Below are 15,516 nucleotides of genomic sequence, written 5' to 3'. Positions count from 1 at the left end.
CCCCACCACCACCCACCCACCCTCCATCCTCCCCAACCACCCCCACCCACCCAATACCCCATCGCCGCACCTGGAATTTAACGGGAGATCTGTTATTTTAATCATTTTTTTTGTTGAATTTCTTTTTTTTAATTAAAAGATTCTCCAAGTCTGAAGGGAGGGAGGGAGGGAGGGAGGGAGTGGGTGGGTGGGTGGGTGGTGGGGAGGGGGTGGGTGGGTGTGGGTGGGGGGGGGGGTAAGATCTTGGACTTTTTTTTCGTTGATCTGAACAGAAGTGAAGCTGCAGTTTCTCTTCTCCCTCCTCCGTCCCCTCCCCTCCCCTTCCTTGTGAGAACTTGTGGTTGATTCTGGTCACTTTTGGTGATGTTAGCGGTCGGGCAGATGGACGGGAGCCGGCAGAGCGCGTTCGTGTTGAGCAGCCCACCCTTGGCGGCCCTGCACAGTATGACCGAGATGAAAAACCCCTTGAACCTTTACTCCTTGCAATCCGGGCCCGGCTCAGGCACGGGGGCATCTTCCATTTCGTCGTCCGCCAGCCCGCCCGGGATCATCGGCGCGGCCGCTTCCACGGGGTTCAAGTCGACTTCCAGCCTGCCCGGCTTCCTGGCACAGCAACTCTCGTCCACCACTCCTCACGGCATCAACGACATCCTGAACCGGCCGGTCATGCTACCGGGCGGGGGAGGCGGCGGCGGCGGCGGCGGAGGCGGAGGCGGTGGTGGTGGAGGCGGTAGTGGTGGTGGAGGAGGAGGAGGAGGAGGAGGAGGAGGCGGGGTCGCCTCCGCACTGCTTTCGGGAATCCCTCGTTTTAACGCCAGCCTCAGCCCCCCGCCCCCGGGCATGTACTTCAGCCCCAGCGCGGCGGCAGCGGCGGCGGCGGCGGCGGCGGCCGTAGCCCGTTACCCCAAACCGCTGGCCGAGTTGCCAGGCAGGACTCCCATCTTCTGGCCGGGAGTCATGCAGAGTCCACCTTGGAGAGACGCCAGGCTGGGCTGCTCACCGCGTAAGTACCAAAGCTTACCCAGTTTCTTCTCTAACCTGCCATGTAAATACACTGTTGTATGATTGTACATAGTTAATTCGTTTCTCTTCCCTTCATTTTAAACCCCTTTCTTGTAAGCAGCAAACTTTTGTAAATGTTCCCCCCCCCCCCCCCAGTTAAAAGTGCGATTGAGAATTGATGTCTGTGTTATGTGAATAGAAAACACTTGGATCGAATTAATCGTGTATCAGTGCTAGATAAAATCGTCACTGTAACAACATAGGCAGACAGTGCTGTCAAATAACAAGTATCTCACCGCGCCAAGTGCTTCAAATGTACCATCAGGCATCTTGGTAAAAATAGATCATTATGGGGATTGTTTTATTTGTCTAAAGAACTGTTATTTTGGCCAATTGCCAGTTTATATAAAACAAACTTCACAGCTTTTCTCATTGTGTCAATATTAATTGTTCCAGATGTGTTATTTAATTGTGTCACCCTGTCCGTATTTGAATAGTGCATCTGTAATCCTTTTTCCTACCGAAATAAATATCAGTGGCTGTTTAACACGCTTAATGCTATCTCCTTTCAGATCAGAGCGCCATGCTGATTGATAAAGATGGCAAGAGAAAACACACCAGACCCACGTTCTCGGGGCAACAAATCTTCGCGTTGGAAAAAACTTTTGAACAAACGAAATATTTAGCTGGGCCTGAAAGGGCGAGGCTGGCATATTCGCTGGGGATGACCGAGAGTCAAGTGAAGGTAGGATTGCCTGGCAAGGTCTGAACGGCTCCCTCTGAATGTTGCCAGCAACGTACTAAAAAAATGCAGCAAAGATTAAAGAAATGTGGAAGAGCTGTCGCGTCACGTGGGGAAAAGTGGGGAAAAATAGATCACAAAGCCTATATCTGAGCTAATAAAATTAGGAAAATATATAGTTCAAAAAAAAGTGCAGGTTAAATTTAAAATATTGAAGAACACATGCGAGCTGATGCAGACTGGTGTTTCCTTAAATATAAACCACTAATTCCTAATCAGTGCTGTTTTCTACCACCGAAATATCTTAATTTAGCAACTATTTTGCTCTATATACAATTGTATTTTAAAATTAATTTGGCAACACTGATGTTTAATGGAAACGAGCACTCTGCACTCCTTGTTTAAATATAGTATCTGTCCGCTGTATTTTCAATGCGCAAAGTTTTGTTTTTCTGTTTGAAATATTGCTCTTCCTCTTGTCGGTGGCAGTGTTTGATCTGCAGGGTTATTTACTCGTGATATTTTATCAGTTCGGGGACGTGCGGTGCAGTCGTGTGTACATTCACTCTGCCAAACAATTTGGCATTTCCGATAAAAACGGCGGCCGCCACAGCAACAATTAAAGAAAAGTTGAGACCACAACTGAAATATCTCCGTTCTAAAAAAAATTAAGATGCATTTATTGTGCTAATCTAGCGTGCTTATTAATGGAACATTACAAATTTCTTTTTAAAGAAACGGTAAAAAAAAGCCCTTAATACTGGGACATAAATAACTTACGTTTATGTGCTCTTAGGTAAAGATTAAACTGTCGCAGTAGTTAATTTATCACCCTATGAAGAGTATATGTGAGCCGGGTATGTGACACACAGCTAAGGTAGAGAACCTGTTTAAATAGTGAACGATCATTATTCTAAAACATGCAAAATAATACTTGGGAAGGATAAGCCATATTTAAATGTCTGGTATCACGATTAAAGCTAATCCAGCTGTTTATTCTCTCTGAAGCGCATCGTGAATTAACACTGTCACCTTTGGGCTCCTGCAAAGTGCGGTTAGTGGCGGTAAAACTCCGAAAAACTAACACAGTCCTGAGGTGGAGGGTTCCCCTGCAGCTGGGCTCACCTCTCAGCCCGAGCTCTCAATTCGTACAAGTGTCAGCCCAGCCCTCAAAACATGCGGTCAAAAAAATTGCCAACCTCGATCTTAGAAGGAGAGTCAATCAGGTGAACATTTGCAGACGTGTTCGGAGGCTCCTGGGGAAAAGTCTGGTTCCGCCGCCGGGAGTTTTCCAAGGGCGAGGCGAGAGAAAATCTCACCCCGTGTGCGCGCCTCGGTGTGGGTACAGACTAAAGTCACCCTTGCCTCCCTTCAGTTGTCGACAGCAAGGGGAAATTAATTGTCCTCCTTTCGATTCAGGTTTGGTTCCAAAACAGACGGACGAAATGGAGGAAGAAACACGCGGCGGAGATGGCAACAGCCAAGAAGAAGCAGGACTCGGAGACTGAGAGGTTGAAGAGCACCTCGGAAAACGAGGATGACGACGACGAATACAACAAGCCGCTGGATCCCAACTCCGACGACGAAAAGATTTCGCAGTTACTCAAGAAACACAAACCGAATACTTTACACGTCCTCACAAGTGAAAACGAAAGCTCATAGGGAGAGAGAGAGAGCGGGGACTTTATATTCCTAATCCCACAGAACCTAGCACTAAACTCTCTCTCTCTCTCTACCACTCTCTGTATATTGTCAGAGATGTATATATTTTTATAGTCTATATAAGTTATGGGAAGATTTGATCAGAAGCCCCCGGCGCTTTAAGCACTAATTTTCATGGCTGAGGGAAGGACAGAGCGCATTTGATCGCCAGCATCGAGACTGCTGGGTTTGGGGAACATTTTCATACCAACATAGGTATATAGAAATATATTCAGATCAGAGACTGGGAAACTCAGTTGTGAAAGGGGGGGGGGGGGGGGGGGGTGCGGGGATGGGGGGTGGGGGGGGGGGGAGAAACTCCGCTACATGTAAATAACTCGTGTATTAAATGCCGAACAGAAAAAAAACTGTGAATATTTATGTGTAAAATACATTTTGTATAAGAACAGATCAGTTTAAATTAGCGCTGGCTTGGTTTTTAATGTATAGATTTCGTTTCGTTTTTCGTGTTTTTGGAACCTTGTGGAGTCTGAATGCCAAGTGTCGCCAGAATTTGTGTTTGTGGATTTAAAAAAAAGTATGGTATCTTTTTAATTCGTTAGCGTTTAATAAATTATATGGTAATTCCAATTAGAGAGCATCTACGTTTCGGTTGCTTGAGGGAAGTTTCTTTATAAATGGGGGGGGGGGGGGGGGGGTGGCGGTGGAGTGGAGGGGGTGGGATTTGCTACCTGAATCGCTGACTCGATAACCACCCAGCAGCATTAACACTTGCTACATGTTCTACCACGGATGTGCTGCAGCCTTTTTCCAAGTGCCCATACCAGACCGTTGCACACACTGTGTTAGTAACTTTCTGCCATTTCCCAAACGATTGTTGAATTGTTTGCGGTGGTGTTTAATTGCTGTGATATTTCCCCATCCCCCCGGCTTGTGAAAAATTATGTTTGGGTGCGTTTGAAATATATACTTAAAATGGTCACAGCGAATAATGTTATATCTCTGACCTCCAATCAGCCCGGGGCCTTCTATTCAGCACCAAATAACGGTTAGTGTCATAACGGCCCTCAGCACCGAATATTTGGAGACCGGTCTGGTAATTTTTGAAGATTGAAAATTCAAGTAGTGCACTTCCAGAACAAAGTGTGGCGAAGGGTCATTAACATTTTGAGCAGATCCTTTGTGGTTAAGTAGACATTTTATTCAGCTCGATTGTGCAGGGTTTGTATAATACAAGCAGCTCGAAGGGGGTGGTGGTGGGGGGGGGGGGGGGGGTTGAATAAAGGCACTTTTTGGTTTAATTGTGGGATTTAAATATTGACGGCACTTGAGGAGGGGAGGATTTTCGAGAAGGCCCGCGCCAGATCTGAAGGAATCCACTGAACTATATTGGAAAGCTGCACCAAAGTAACTTTTACATTACAGTACAGTAATTAGAAGGGGAAATTAGACTTATTTATTACCGTGATGAGGGCATTTTTCTGATTAAGCATCTTCCCTTTTTTTTGTGCTTCAGTAAACTGATCAACCACCATGAGAACGAACAGGAGCTTTTGTATTCAGGTCGGCTGCTGAAATGGCGTTTACTTTAATGAGAGCGCGAATGTTATTGCCGTCTCCAGTCACGCCACTGCAAGCTTCCAAAACAGTAAAGGGCGGGGGGGGGGGGGGGGGGGGGGTACGGGGGACGAGAATAACTGGCTATAGAAATGCAGACATCCTCATTAAATACTGACGGGACGTTGTCAGACATCAGAGGAGGAAAATAGTGTTGCGCTGGAGGCGGTTCTCTCAATTGGACAGTGAATTAACCTTGCTACCGAAACGGAGTTCCCTCTTTATAAAGGTTGGGGGGTGGGGGGGGGGAGGCTTTAATTAGATGGCTTCAATGCAACTTTGCAGACCCGGTGTCGAATCCGTTCACTTTAAGCACGAACAAAATGGATGACTTTGCATCGGTTTGTAGATCAGGGTGATGTCTGGATGAGGGGAGTCTGCCCATCATCACCAAACCTAGACAATGAGCTCAAGTTATCTAATTCGCCCCGACGCTTATTTCGTTTGTCTCAATTCTCCTTTTCTGTTTAAAAAAAAATAACAACGTTGTTGCTTGCACGAAAAGGTCATCCAAATAGAATGAAAAAAAAAATAAGGAGAATAAAAACAGCAGGAGGCACGTGAAAGGGTCAGAGGACACAACAGGTAGAATCTGCTGTTCTATGACATCCGAGCCGAGGGCATTGATTCCTTACGAAGAGGTGTCACTTAAAATTATAAAACAGCATTTTAACGCTTTTCCATTTAAATCGACAGACCGAGAGCATCAGGAACACGTGCTAAATAAATGACCATATGCGGCTCCTGGGTTATGGGGATAATAGAGTGTGAATAACTGATTACAACATTCCTCGTAAAAATACGACTGTCGTCGTGTTTGTTCACCTGGTGGTGTACCGACTGGTAAAAATCGCTCCCGCAGAATTAGCAACTGCTGCACCGGGCAGTAAAGATGCGGGGCAAAAAGTATTTCTGAAACATTAACGGAAATATTGTATTTAAGACCAGAAGAGAGACCCCGCTGCGCGCATGGAGCACACTTGACCCTGAGTCTGTGCCGTTCTCCACCACCAACCCCCACCCTCCAAGCCTGAGTTACCTGGGCGCCTGCCCCTTTTTCAGTCTGTAAACTGGTTCTTTCATACAATTAAGTTAATTAAGCCGGCTTGGCCCGCTGCACGTTACTAAAATCTCCCACCCCGATTTAAAAACATCACTAATGTTAATCATCTGATAATATTGTGCGTTTTTTTTCCGGCAGTGTGTTCCTGGAAGTAGCTGGGTGAGGGAATATATAGGATAATAAGGAGGTGTATTGGACCTTTGTCTCTGGGGCCGGCTGTAAGATTGCGGCGTTGTTACCAGCCATGAATCGGATGTTAAGAATAGTGGATGGATACTTAATTTCATTTCATCTTGTAACATAATTTTTTCCCCCAATCCAAACCTCTGAAAATCACGCATCTCTCTTCGCTCTCATGTTTTGTTGTTGTTTTTGCTATAACTTTAAGTAGAGAGTAAAAAAAAATGAAATCAGTTATGTTCTCATTAAAATGACGGTGCGAGCTCATGCACTCGGAAGAACTCGGTCTATATAGAAAAACCCTTACTCTCCGCATCCAGTCACCACACCAACAACTTGCATTTACATAGCGCCTGAAACGTTCCCAAAGCGCTTCACAGGGGGAGAGGGGTAAAAGGCAGAAACGGAAACCAATCCGAAGGAGGTGGTCTTGGCACAGGGCTACAGTTTTATTGGACCCGCCTTTCCCAGTTCGTTAACACAGACAGGACCCCAAATCTCCTGGCCGTTTAGGCTCACAGTCTCCTCACTCCCAAACACAGATCCATAAGATTGAAGGCATCAAATATTCATCTCATGGTAACGCCTTGACCATGACGTCACGCTGGGGTTCTAGCAAACCAGCTCTGACGTCAGTTTAACGCCTACTTTGATAATAAATGATTTGTGGGATAGTCCATGACTGACTGGTGGCTAACGGATTGGTAGGAGGGAGTGGAGAAATGTGAGACACGCCGTAGCAAGGTCCAACGTGGAGGAGGAGAAAGCAAACTTGTTATTGTGAATATTTAATAAAATGCCGAGGGATAGATAGAAATGACACTCAGCTGGAGGGGATGACAGTTTATTCATTCAGAGTACTAGTAAAATTAAATATTGTACCATGGTACACAGTTTATTGGTTTACGACTTGTTAAGATGTGATGCACAATCTGCCCAGGTTAGCGAAGTTATAAGATGTTATACAAAAGTTAAAAAAAAATAAACTTTTTTTTGGGAAACAAAATTGTTGGGGCTTTTTGATATCTCCGCCTGCCAATCGGGTCGTGCAACAAGTTTTTAATGGGCCGCTGGTATTTCTTTCAAAAGTTGATGACTGACTGCGCTCGGGGGGCTTCGCTTGGGTCCGCGGAGTCAGGGAGGCATGAATATCTGACAAAGGATCAGGCTACTTACTTCCCACTGGGTCCCACACTAGCACCATTCACCCGCATTCAAAGAGAGATCAGGCACCAGCAGAGGATGCTGTTTGTTATTGACGGTCCAGGGACTTTAAAACCTGCTTTGCAGGCGGTGACTGCACAAGTCGACAGCTTTGTATTGATTAAGAGAAAGGTCCGGATTGCTTAGATCGTTTCCCAATCACCATGTTCATTACATGCTAATTTGGGTCAATAGCCCATGAGTTCGTGTGTGGCCTGACCAGCACAGCAAAGACTCCCGAAGCCTGGGAAATAAAACGACCTGCTTCCTCAAATTTGCAGTTCAGCTAGAATTGACAGCAGAGAACAAGGCTGCAAAATACTGGGATCATGAAGCACTCAACGAAACATAAGACACACGAGAACTAAAGTTAGAGGATCAGCTCCTCAGCGAAGCTAATTCAGGTCGGATAATCGGATAAAATTGGGCTCCAGCAGCAGAATTTACAATAGCCAAAAAATGATATTGTATCCAAAAAAATACCCTGCTTATTTACTATTCATCTTTAGTGCAGAACAAAACATTACTCATTATATGATGCTGCTGTCATTTGCAAATGTTAAGAAAAAGTCCTTTAATCCCAATAGCCATTCATTTTCCTTAGAACACCAATTTGTCAAATTTCTCAGTTCCATTGCTCATCAGAAATGCAGCAAATTAAACCCACTTTAGCCTTGTCTGTTCTGATGACTTTCCCTTTACTCCACAACTTGCTTTCCCCTTTGACTTGTAACGTTTTAATGTTTAACTTGGTTCCCCTTGCATTCAAATCGTTCATTATTTTAAAATTTCAAAAAAAAACCATCAGAGCAGGATTTACAGTTCCCCGGGACAGAACAATGGGGGAGGGGCAGAGGACAAAGTTCCCTGACCGGCAACCCTCCCACAATCGTCAGATCAATATACAGTAATACTGGTGGACAACCTGCCCCGAAATTTGCTTGCTTGCTTCGCTCATTACATCTAGACTTAAAAGCAGAAATGCAATATTGGGATTGGCAGCGTTATTATTTTTGGATACCATATTTCCTCTGGTATCCAATGAGACTGAGCAAAACATCTCTGGCATCACATGGAATCATTGGATCGTGGTGAGGCTGTCCTGAACTCGAATCAGACAGTTTAGTGGCCAAACCTTAACCAGGCAGCTACCAATAGGTGTATAATTCAAACTATTTTAAGAAACAAGTTGGAAAAGGAGCTGTGTAAAAACGAATTAATGAGAAATAGCACAGATTTAAAAGCAGAAAACGCTCCGGATAAAACTCCTTTGAGAATAGAATTGATAAAATAGGTACTGGGACCTCCTCTGCTTTTCTGTGAATTGTGCCTTAAGATCCTTTACATCAGTGATAATTCACCAGGGAAACATTGAGGGCCAATTGGGATATTGGGAAAATTTAATTGGGTCACAAGTAGAATTTTTAAAATACTTATATTATACTATCACTCATTGTGATTTATTGCTTCAAAAAGGCATCTTGGTATGTAAAACACAAAAAAATTACAAAAGATAAACACATTATTATGCCACATGTACAGCTCCTGATGTGTTCAATAACTTACTCTTTCGAATTACAACCCCCTCATCGCTCCTCCCACTCACCGCCCACCTCCTCCCCCACCCTCCATCCCACTCACTCGCCGACCCTCACGCTGCGCGACCTTTCCGCTCGCTATTTCTCTCCCTGACATTCCGCTCGCCGCCTCACTCTCCTGAGCCGCTCGGTCGTAGGGCGGCGAGAGGGAAGAAGCAAGTGAGGGAGGTGAGAGGGGGCTGCGAGTGGGAGTGTCGGGGGGTGGGGGTGGGGATGGGAGAAGCGTTGAGCCGGAGATTCGATGAGCGGGTCGCAGGAAAGGCAAGTGCAGGCCGCAAGGGACCCAAGGGCCGCAGGGTGAATACGGCTCAGAGGGCAGGCGAATTTAATGTTTCATCAGAATGATGGCACCTCCAATATTTCAGCACTTCCTCAAGTGTTGCACTGAAGCATCGGCCTAGATGATGTGTCGAGGCCTCTGGAGTGCGACTTGAACCCACAGCCTTCTGGCTCATTGAGCTTAAAATTACACTTCTCAAAGCAGAACAATTGAGTACAACTTTCTAGTCGTTAATACTGGAGCTTTACAATAAACTGGTTAGACCCCATTTGGACACTATCCTGTTTTCTAGTCAAGGCCACAAAAAACCTACATTGGAGAGAATAAAAGACAAATGCAATTTAATTGTTGCTAAAGGGTGAAGGGATCCCTTAAGAAAAACGATTTGAAAAGCTCAGTTTCACTGAGTTATATCAAATATTACATCATGTAATTAGGATAGCTAAAATATTACAATTACAAGAAAACGGGATCAGAGGCCAAAATTTAAATTAGTGTAAAGTAAATTTACAACAGATATTAAAATGAACTTGTATTTATAGAGTGATAAATATTTAAATAACCTGCTGTGCAGGATAATTGAGTGAAATGTTCTTCCCGGATACTCAGACTGCAGTTAAATGCTATAATTGAAACCAAAATATGGTAATAGAAGAATGGTGCCCAACTTTTTCTGGCGCTTGATGTCCTTTTTGTATCTCCATGAATAAAAAGTGGGATAAAGTGAGTGAAAGAAAGAGCATCTAAAAATGTTTAGTTTCTACTTGCCAGCTCAGAAATTATTTCAACTGCAAAACCAACAACAACTTGCATTTATATTGTTTAATTTATGTAAAGATGTTCAACGATGCTTCACAACAGAAATGGATGCCAACCTACCAAGGGAGAAGTGTCTGCAAGCCTTGCCCCAAATAAATGAATGGGCGTTTAAAGTTGAAGAAAGAGATGGAGAGGCAAAAAGGATTTAGACTCAGAGTTCTGGACAGTGGAGCAGAAGTAGTTGAAACACTTTTTACTAGTTCTTACACAAGGTTTTAATGTCCAATAGGCTGTTGGTATTATTGTGATATGGTAACACTACTTAAGATAATAATGCACAAATAGGAACATTGAACATGGGTAGACCATTTAACTCCTTCAGTGTGATCCACCATTCAGTGAGACTATGGCTGAACTGTACCTAACTCCATGCACCATCTTTGCCCAAATCCCTTAATACCTTAGGCTAACAAAAATCCATCGATATCAGACTTCGAATTAACAATCGATCCAGCATCACTTCCCATTTGTGGAATTTATTTTTTGTGAAAATATTCTGAAATAGACTCAGATATACTATTTGGATTTGACTATCAGTGACACTCTGGCAAAGATTCTCTAAGCTTTTCATGCTGTCACCTAAAACCAAGAGGTCTATTTTGTATAGTTGACCCCTTTTCATTATGCTAATTTTCAGATAATAGTAATAATAATTGCAAAAGAAAACCCCAAAACTTCAATAATGAATAATGACAAATTAGTCCTCTTCTATTTGAGATCACTTTTAAAATATAATGAAGCGCTGCATCAGTGTTTGTACAACCTTAAGGAACATTTTCCAATAGTGTTTGCCATAGATCCAAAGAAATATCAAATCCTACAGTATAAGTTTTAACTCTGGAATCCTTGTACTTTATGGGATTTGAGGGTAAATTAGGAGAGTCTGCAAGGCCAGGAGCTTTCTGTTGACTTCTGTTCACAGCTCCTGTGAATGCAATGTATTGGGAATTCTGTGCTCTGCATTTTTCTCTTTTTGTTGATATTTAATTAGTTGTCCCCGATGTTATATATACATATATTATTTTTCACAGTGATGCATTATTTTCCTTTGGATAGCTGATTGTGATCAGAGTATCTTCAGCATCGGCTTCTCTTTCCATTCCTGTATGGTTATCTCCAGAGTCACCGAAGGCTCTATCCTTGGTCCCTTTCTTTCCCTCACTTATATGCTGCTCCTTGGTGACATTAGATTCCACATCTATGCCAACGACACCTAGATCCACTTCTTTGAATATCACTGTTTGTAACCTTGACATCCCATTCAACCAGGAGCTGAGCTACTGACCTCATATTATCCATCAGAAAGGCTGCAAACACCTCCATAGCATTACCCACCTCTACCATTGTCTCAGCCTACGTTCTGCTGAAACTGTGATCTATGCCTTTGTCACCTTCAGTCTCAATTATTGCAATGTTTTTCCAGCCAACCTCAGACCCTCCAACTTCTGGAAAATTCAGCTCATACAAACACCTTGCTGCTTGCGACCTCTCCAGTGCCAAGTCCCACTCATACATCTCCTATGTCCTTGCCGAGCTATGTTGGTTGCTGGCTCCCCAACATCCTTGCCACTCTCCATCTCTGTAGCTTGCTTCAGTCCCCAAGCCCATCATACCCTCACTCTGTTCCTCTGATCCTGGCCTCTTGTTCTTTCCTATTGCACTACAAGCAGCTGTGCCTTCAGCTGTCCAGGCCTGACAGAAATTTCCTACCTAAGCTCTTCCATCTCTTCACTTTCTTCTCTTTCTGTAAGGCACTCTTTAAAAACTACATGGCTTTATATTCATTTTTTCCGCTTAAACTTCTGAAAGGCCTTGGAAGTTTTTGTACATTAATGTTGCTTTATAAATGCAAATGTCTGGTGCTACTTTACCAGGTTATAAATCATCTTGTATCCCAGATGACCAAATTTACTGAATGATACCCAAATGAAGGAATTACAAACAATATTTCACTAATTGTAACTTTTACTTTAACTTGAATCAGCGTAAACATAAATTAAACAAGAATTAACAGACAAATGATACTTCTAAAAGTAAATTTCACTTTAAATAGTCAATAGAGCAAGAATATATCTTACAAAACCACAAGCAATCATATTACTCCTCACAGCCATTTGGCCTCAGGTGGAGATCCAAAGCTCTCTAACTCAGCCTCTGATATACACTTTCCCATAGAAACAATTCAGCCCTTGAGCCGCATTCACCTAACTGTATTCCATCCAAGATTCCTGGAGACAATCATCACCTGAACGGCACACTCTTACAAAACCTCCTTAGCTAGGTTCATCATTATCTTGATGGCACAGATTCCCCAGAGAACCCTTTATCTGATGCCTTTAATAAACCCGTTAAACGGCCTGCTTGGCTCTGGCAAAACTGAATCGAAATCTCCCCTGACTTCAGCTTTCTGTTCTGTTTAACTGTATTACACACACTTCTCGTAAATGTGCCTTCTCTGTTCTCCCCTTTGTTGTAGCTGTATTTTGTCTGCAGCTCTCCTTTGTGTCTGTGCACACACAACTTCTGAATCTTAACTTCCTTCCTGTTGGTACTGCTTCTAGGTCATGGGTTGCCAGGTCACATGGATCAGTATTGATTATTATCCAAGAAAATTGCAAATGATCCCTTTACAAATGATAACTCTTATAAGTCCTTTTCAAACATTCTTAAAAAAACAATTTCAGATTCCCACAGACATTTTAAAGAAATTACAAGTTTTCATTACTGTGCTGCTTCCAGAACAAAGGTTGCCATGGTCTACATCTCCCAAAGTCCTAATAGTGGTTGATCCCATTCAGTGTTGTGCAGTCACATTCATTGTGTCTGCTGTGTATTAGAGGCTGCACGCAATCTCCCCAAACTAAAAAAAAATTGGATTTTCCTAGACCCCATTCATCAAGATCTCAATGCTCTGTTCCACAAAATACACTGTACCAAAAACTTTGGGGTTCTATCTTCCAGGTTAACTGTGATGTTTTTGTTTAATGTTTATGCTTTTTGTGGTTAATGTTTATGCTTTTTTGTAATAGGACATTTTAGTTAAAAGAATTGTTGTATAAAACTTGCCTGTAGGGTGTGCTAAGTTCTGGATGTATTGCCCTCTGGTGGAGAATAATGAATAAAGGAACCTTCCGCTTTTCATACAGGAAGTTGGAGTTCTGAAGCAGATAGCTGTGTGTGTATTCTTAATTGTTAAGAAGTGACAAAACACTTCAAATGGCGACAAGGATGGTATCATCATTATTAGGGGTTTTAGAAGCTTTTGATCCAGCTACTATAGACTTTGTAGTTTATGTCGAGCAAATGGAACAGTTTTTCATTGCAAATGGGATTGAAGTGGAAAAGCAGGCATCTGTGTTTCTTTCAGTCATCGGAACGAAAAATTTCACTTCACTGAGAAATCTCATTGCTCCTGAAAAGCCAGCAGATAAAAGCTTTAAAGAGCTTGTGGACATTTTGAAAAAGCACTTTGATCCCAGACCAGCAATTATTGCTGAGAGATTCAAGCTTCACTGAAGAGAACAGCATGACAGCGAGTCAGTTTCTCAGTTCCTGGCTGAGTTGAGAAAATTAGCTGAACATTGTGACTTTAAAGGTAACCTGGAAGAAGCTTTGTGTGATCACTTGGTTTGTGTACTAAGAAATGAAAGAATTCAGTGTAGATTGTTAGCGGAGCAAGAGTTGACACTGAAGAAAGCGTTTGAGATTGCGAATAGCATAGAAATGGCAGCGAAACAAGCTGGAGATTGGAAAGCACATTCTAACAATGCCGAAGTTAAAGTAGGAAAGTCAGGGTGTATTTGCTTTCATTACAGTTACCACTGAAATGAAATAGGGCTTAATGCAGAAGGCTGTAAGTGGAAAACCGCTGATTGTTGCTACTGTGGAAAAAAAGGACACAGATAGTGTGCATGTCGATCAAAGGCTGATCACAGTAAAGTAGTACTGCTAAGAAAAGGGCATCATGAGGAGCACACAGATAATACATGCTTGAAAATAAACAGGCAGTTTAAAAAGACGCACTACTTGGAAACAAAATACAAAAGTAATGCAAGTCCAGGCAAGACAGAGAATGAAACTAACAGCGACAATGAAGAAGAGCAATTGTATTGCATTCAATCTGATCTGAAACTAATTGAAGGGCTAAAAATTGGCATTGCCTTAAATGGTAAAATGGTTGAAATGGAGGTTGACACTAGAACATCTGTTTCTATTGTTTCAGAGAAAACAGGGGAGAACATTTTCAAGAAATGACCATTGGAGAAAACCCTCCTCCAGCTTATTACCTACGTTGGTGAGCCTGTGAATATATTTGGAAAAATGTCCATTAAAGCTAACTATGGAGATCAAATAGCAAGGTTGCCACTTATCATTGTGAAAGGGGATTGTCCATTCCTTATGGGCAGAAACTGACTAAAAGAAATTCAGCTGGATGGAATAAAATAAATAAAGTGCATTGAAACCCCATGTTGCAGTTGTTGTTAGACAAGCATTCTGATGTCTTCAAAGAAGGTCTTGGAGTTATTAAAAACATTGAAGCCAAACTTGCTGTGAGGGCCAAAGCTTCAAGATTCCTCAAACCACGTTCAGCTCCCTACTCAATGTGACAGAAAATCGAGCAGGAACTAGAACGACTTGAAAACTTTCAGATAATTGAGAAAGTTGATTATGCAGAGTGGACAGCTCCAATATTCCCAGTAGTTAAGGATGACAGGTCTATCAGAATATGTGGCTACTATAAAATCACCATTAATCCTTTCCTGGAATTGCGTCAGTACCCGCTACCGAAAATTGAGGACCTGTTCGCTGCTCTGAATGGAGATGAATTATTCACTAAGCTTGACCTATTACAGGCATTTTTGCAAATGCAACTGAGTGAAGATTCCAGGGAGTATACAACCATCAGCACACACAGAGGTCTATAGCAATACAAACGACTACCATTCAGTCATGTATCATCACCAGCCTTATTCCAGCAGGCCATGGACAAAATACTGCAGGACCTCCCTGGTGTAATCTGCTTCCAAGACGACATCTCATCACTGGGAAAAAAACCCCAACTCATTTAGAGAACCTAGACAGGGTCCTGCATAGACTGGAAAAATACGGCATCTGCTGTAAGAAATCCAAATGCTCATTCCTGAAGCCCTCACTGCAGTACCAGGGACACGTGATTGATGGAAAATGCCTCTCAACCTCACCCAGAAAGGTGGAGGCAGTGGTGAATGCACCACAGCCCAGAAATGTTAAGGAGCTTCATTCATTTTTGGGGCTTGTGAATTACTACGGTAAGTTCATTTCCAGTTTGGCTACCAAGGCAGCGCCACTGAATAATCTGCTGAAGAAGAAT

The 15,516-nt window shown here is 42.9% G+C and overlaps 1 protein-coding gene across 1 annotated transcript; it reads left to right on the top strand.

Annotated features, from left to right (window-relative positions):
• The first annotated feature begins 363 nt into the window (after window positions 1–363).
• Window positions 364–3,406, top strand: nkx6.1 (NK6 homeobox 1). The gene is made up of 5 exons (XM_041197831.1): window positions 364–496; window positions 569–676; window positions 767–1,003; window positions 1,575–1,747; window positions 3,164–3,406. Exons 1-5 carry the CDS (start codon window positions 364–366, stop codon window positions 3,404–3,406), a joined length of 894 nt encoding a protein of 297 aa, XP_041053765.1.
• The last annotated feature ends 12,110 nt before the right edge of the window (window positions 3,407–15,516 follow it).

The sequence above is a fragment of the Carcharodon carcharias genome, chromosome 1, assembly GCF_017639515.1.
Source record: "Carcharodon carcharias isolate sCarCar2 chromosome 1, sCarCar2.pri, whole genome shotgun sequence".
In the NCBI taxonomy this organism is placed as follows: domain Eukaryota; kingdom Metazoa; phylum Chordata; class Chondrichthyes; order Lamniformes; family Lamnidae; genus Carcharodon; species Carcharodon carcharias.
This window is presented reverse-complemented; position numbering and strand designations above follow the sequence as displayed.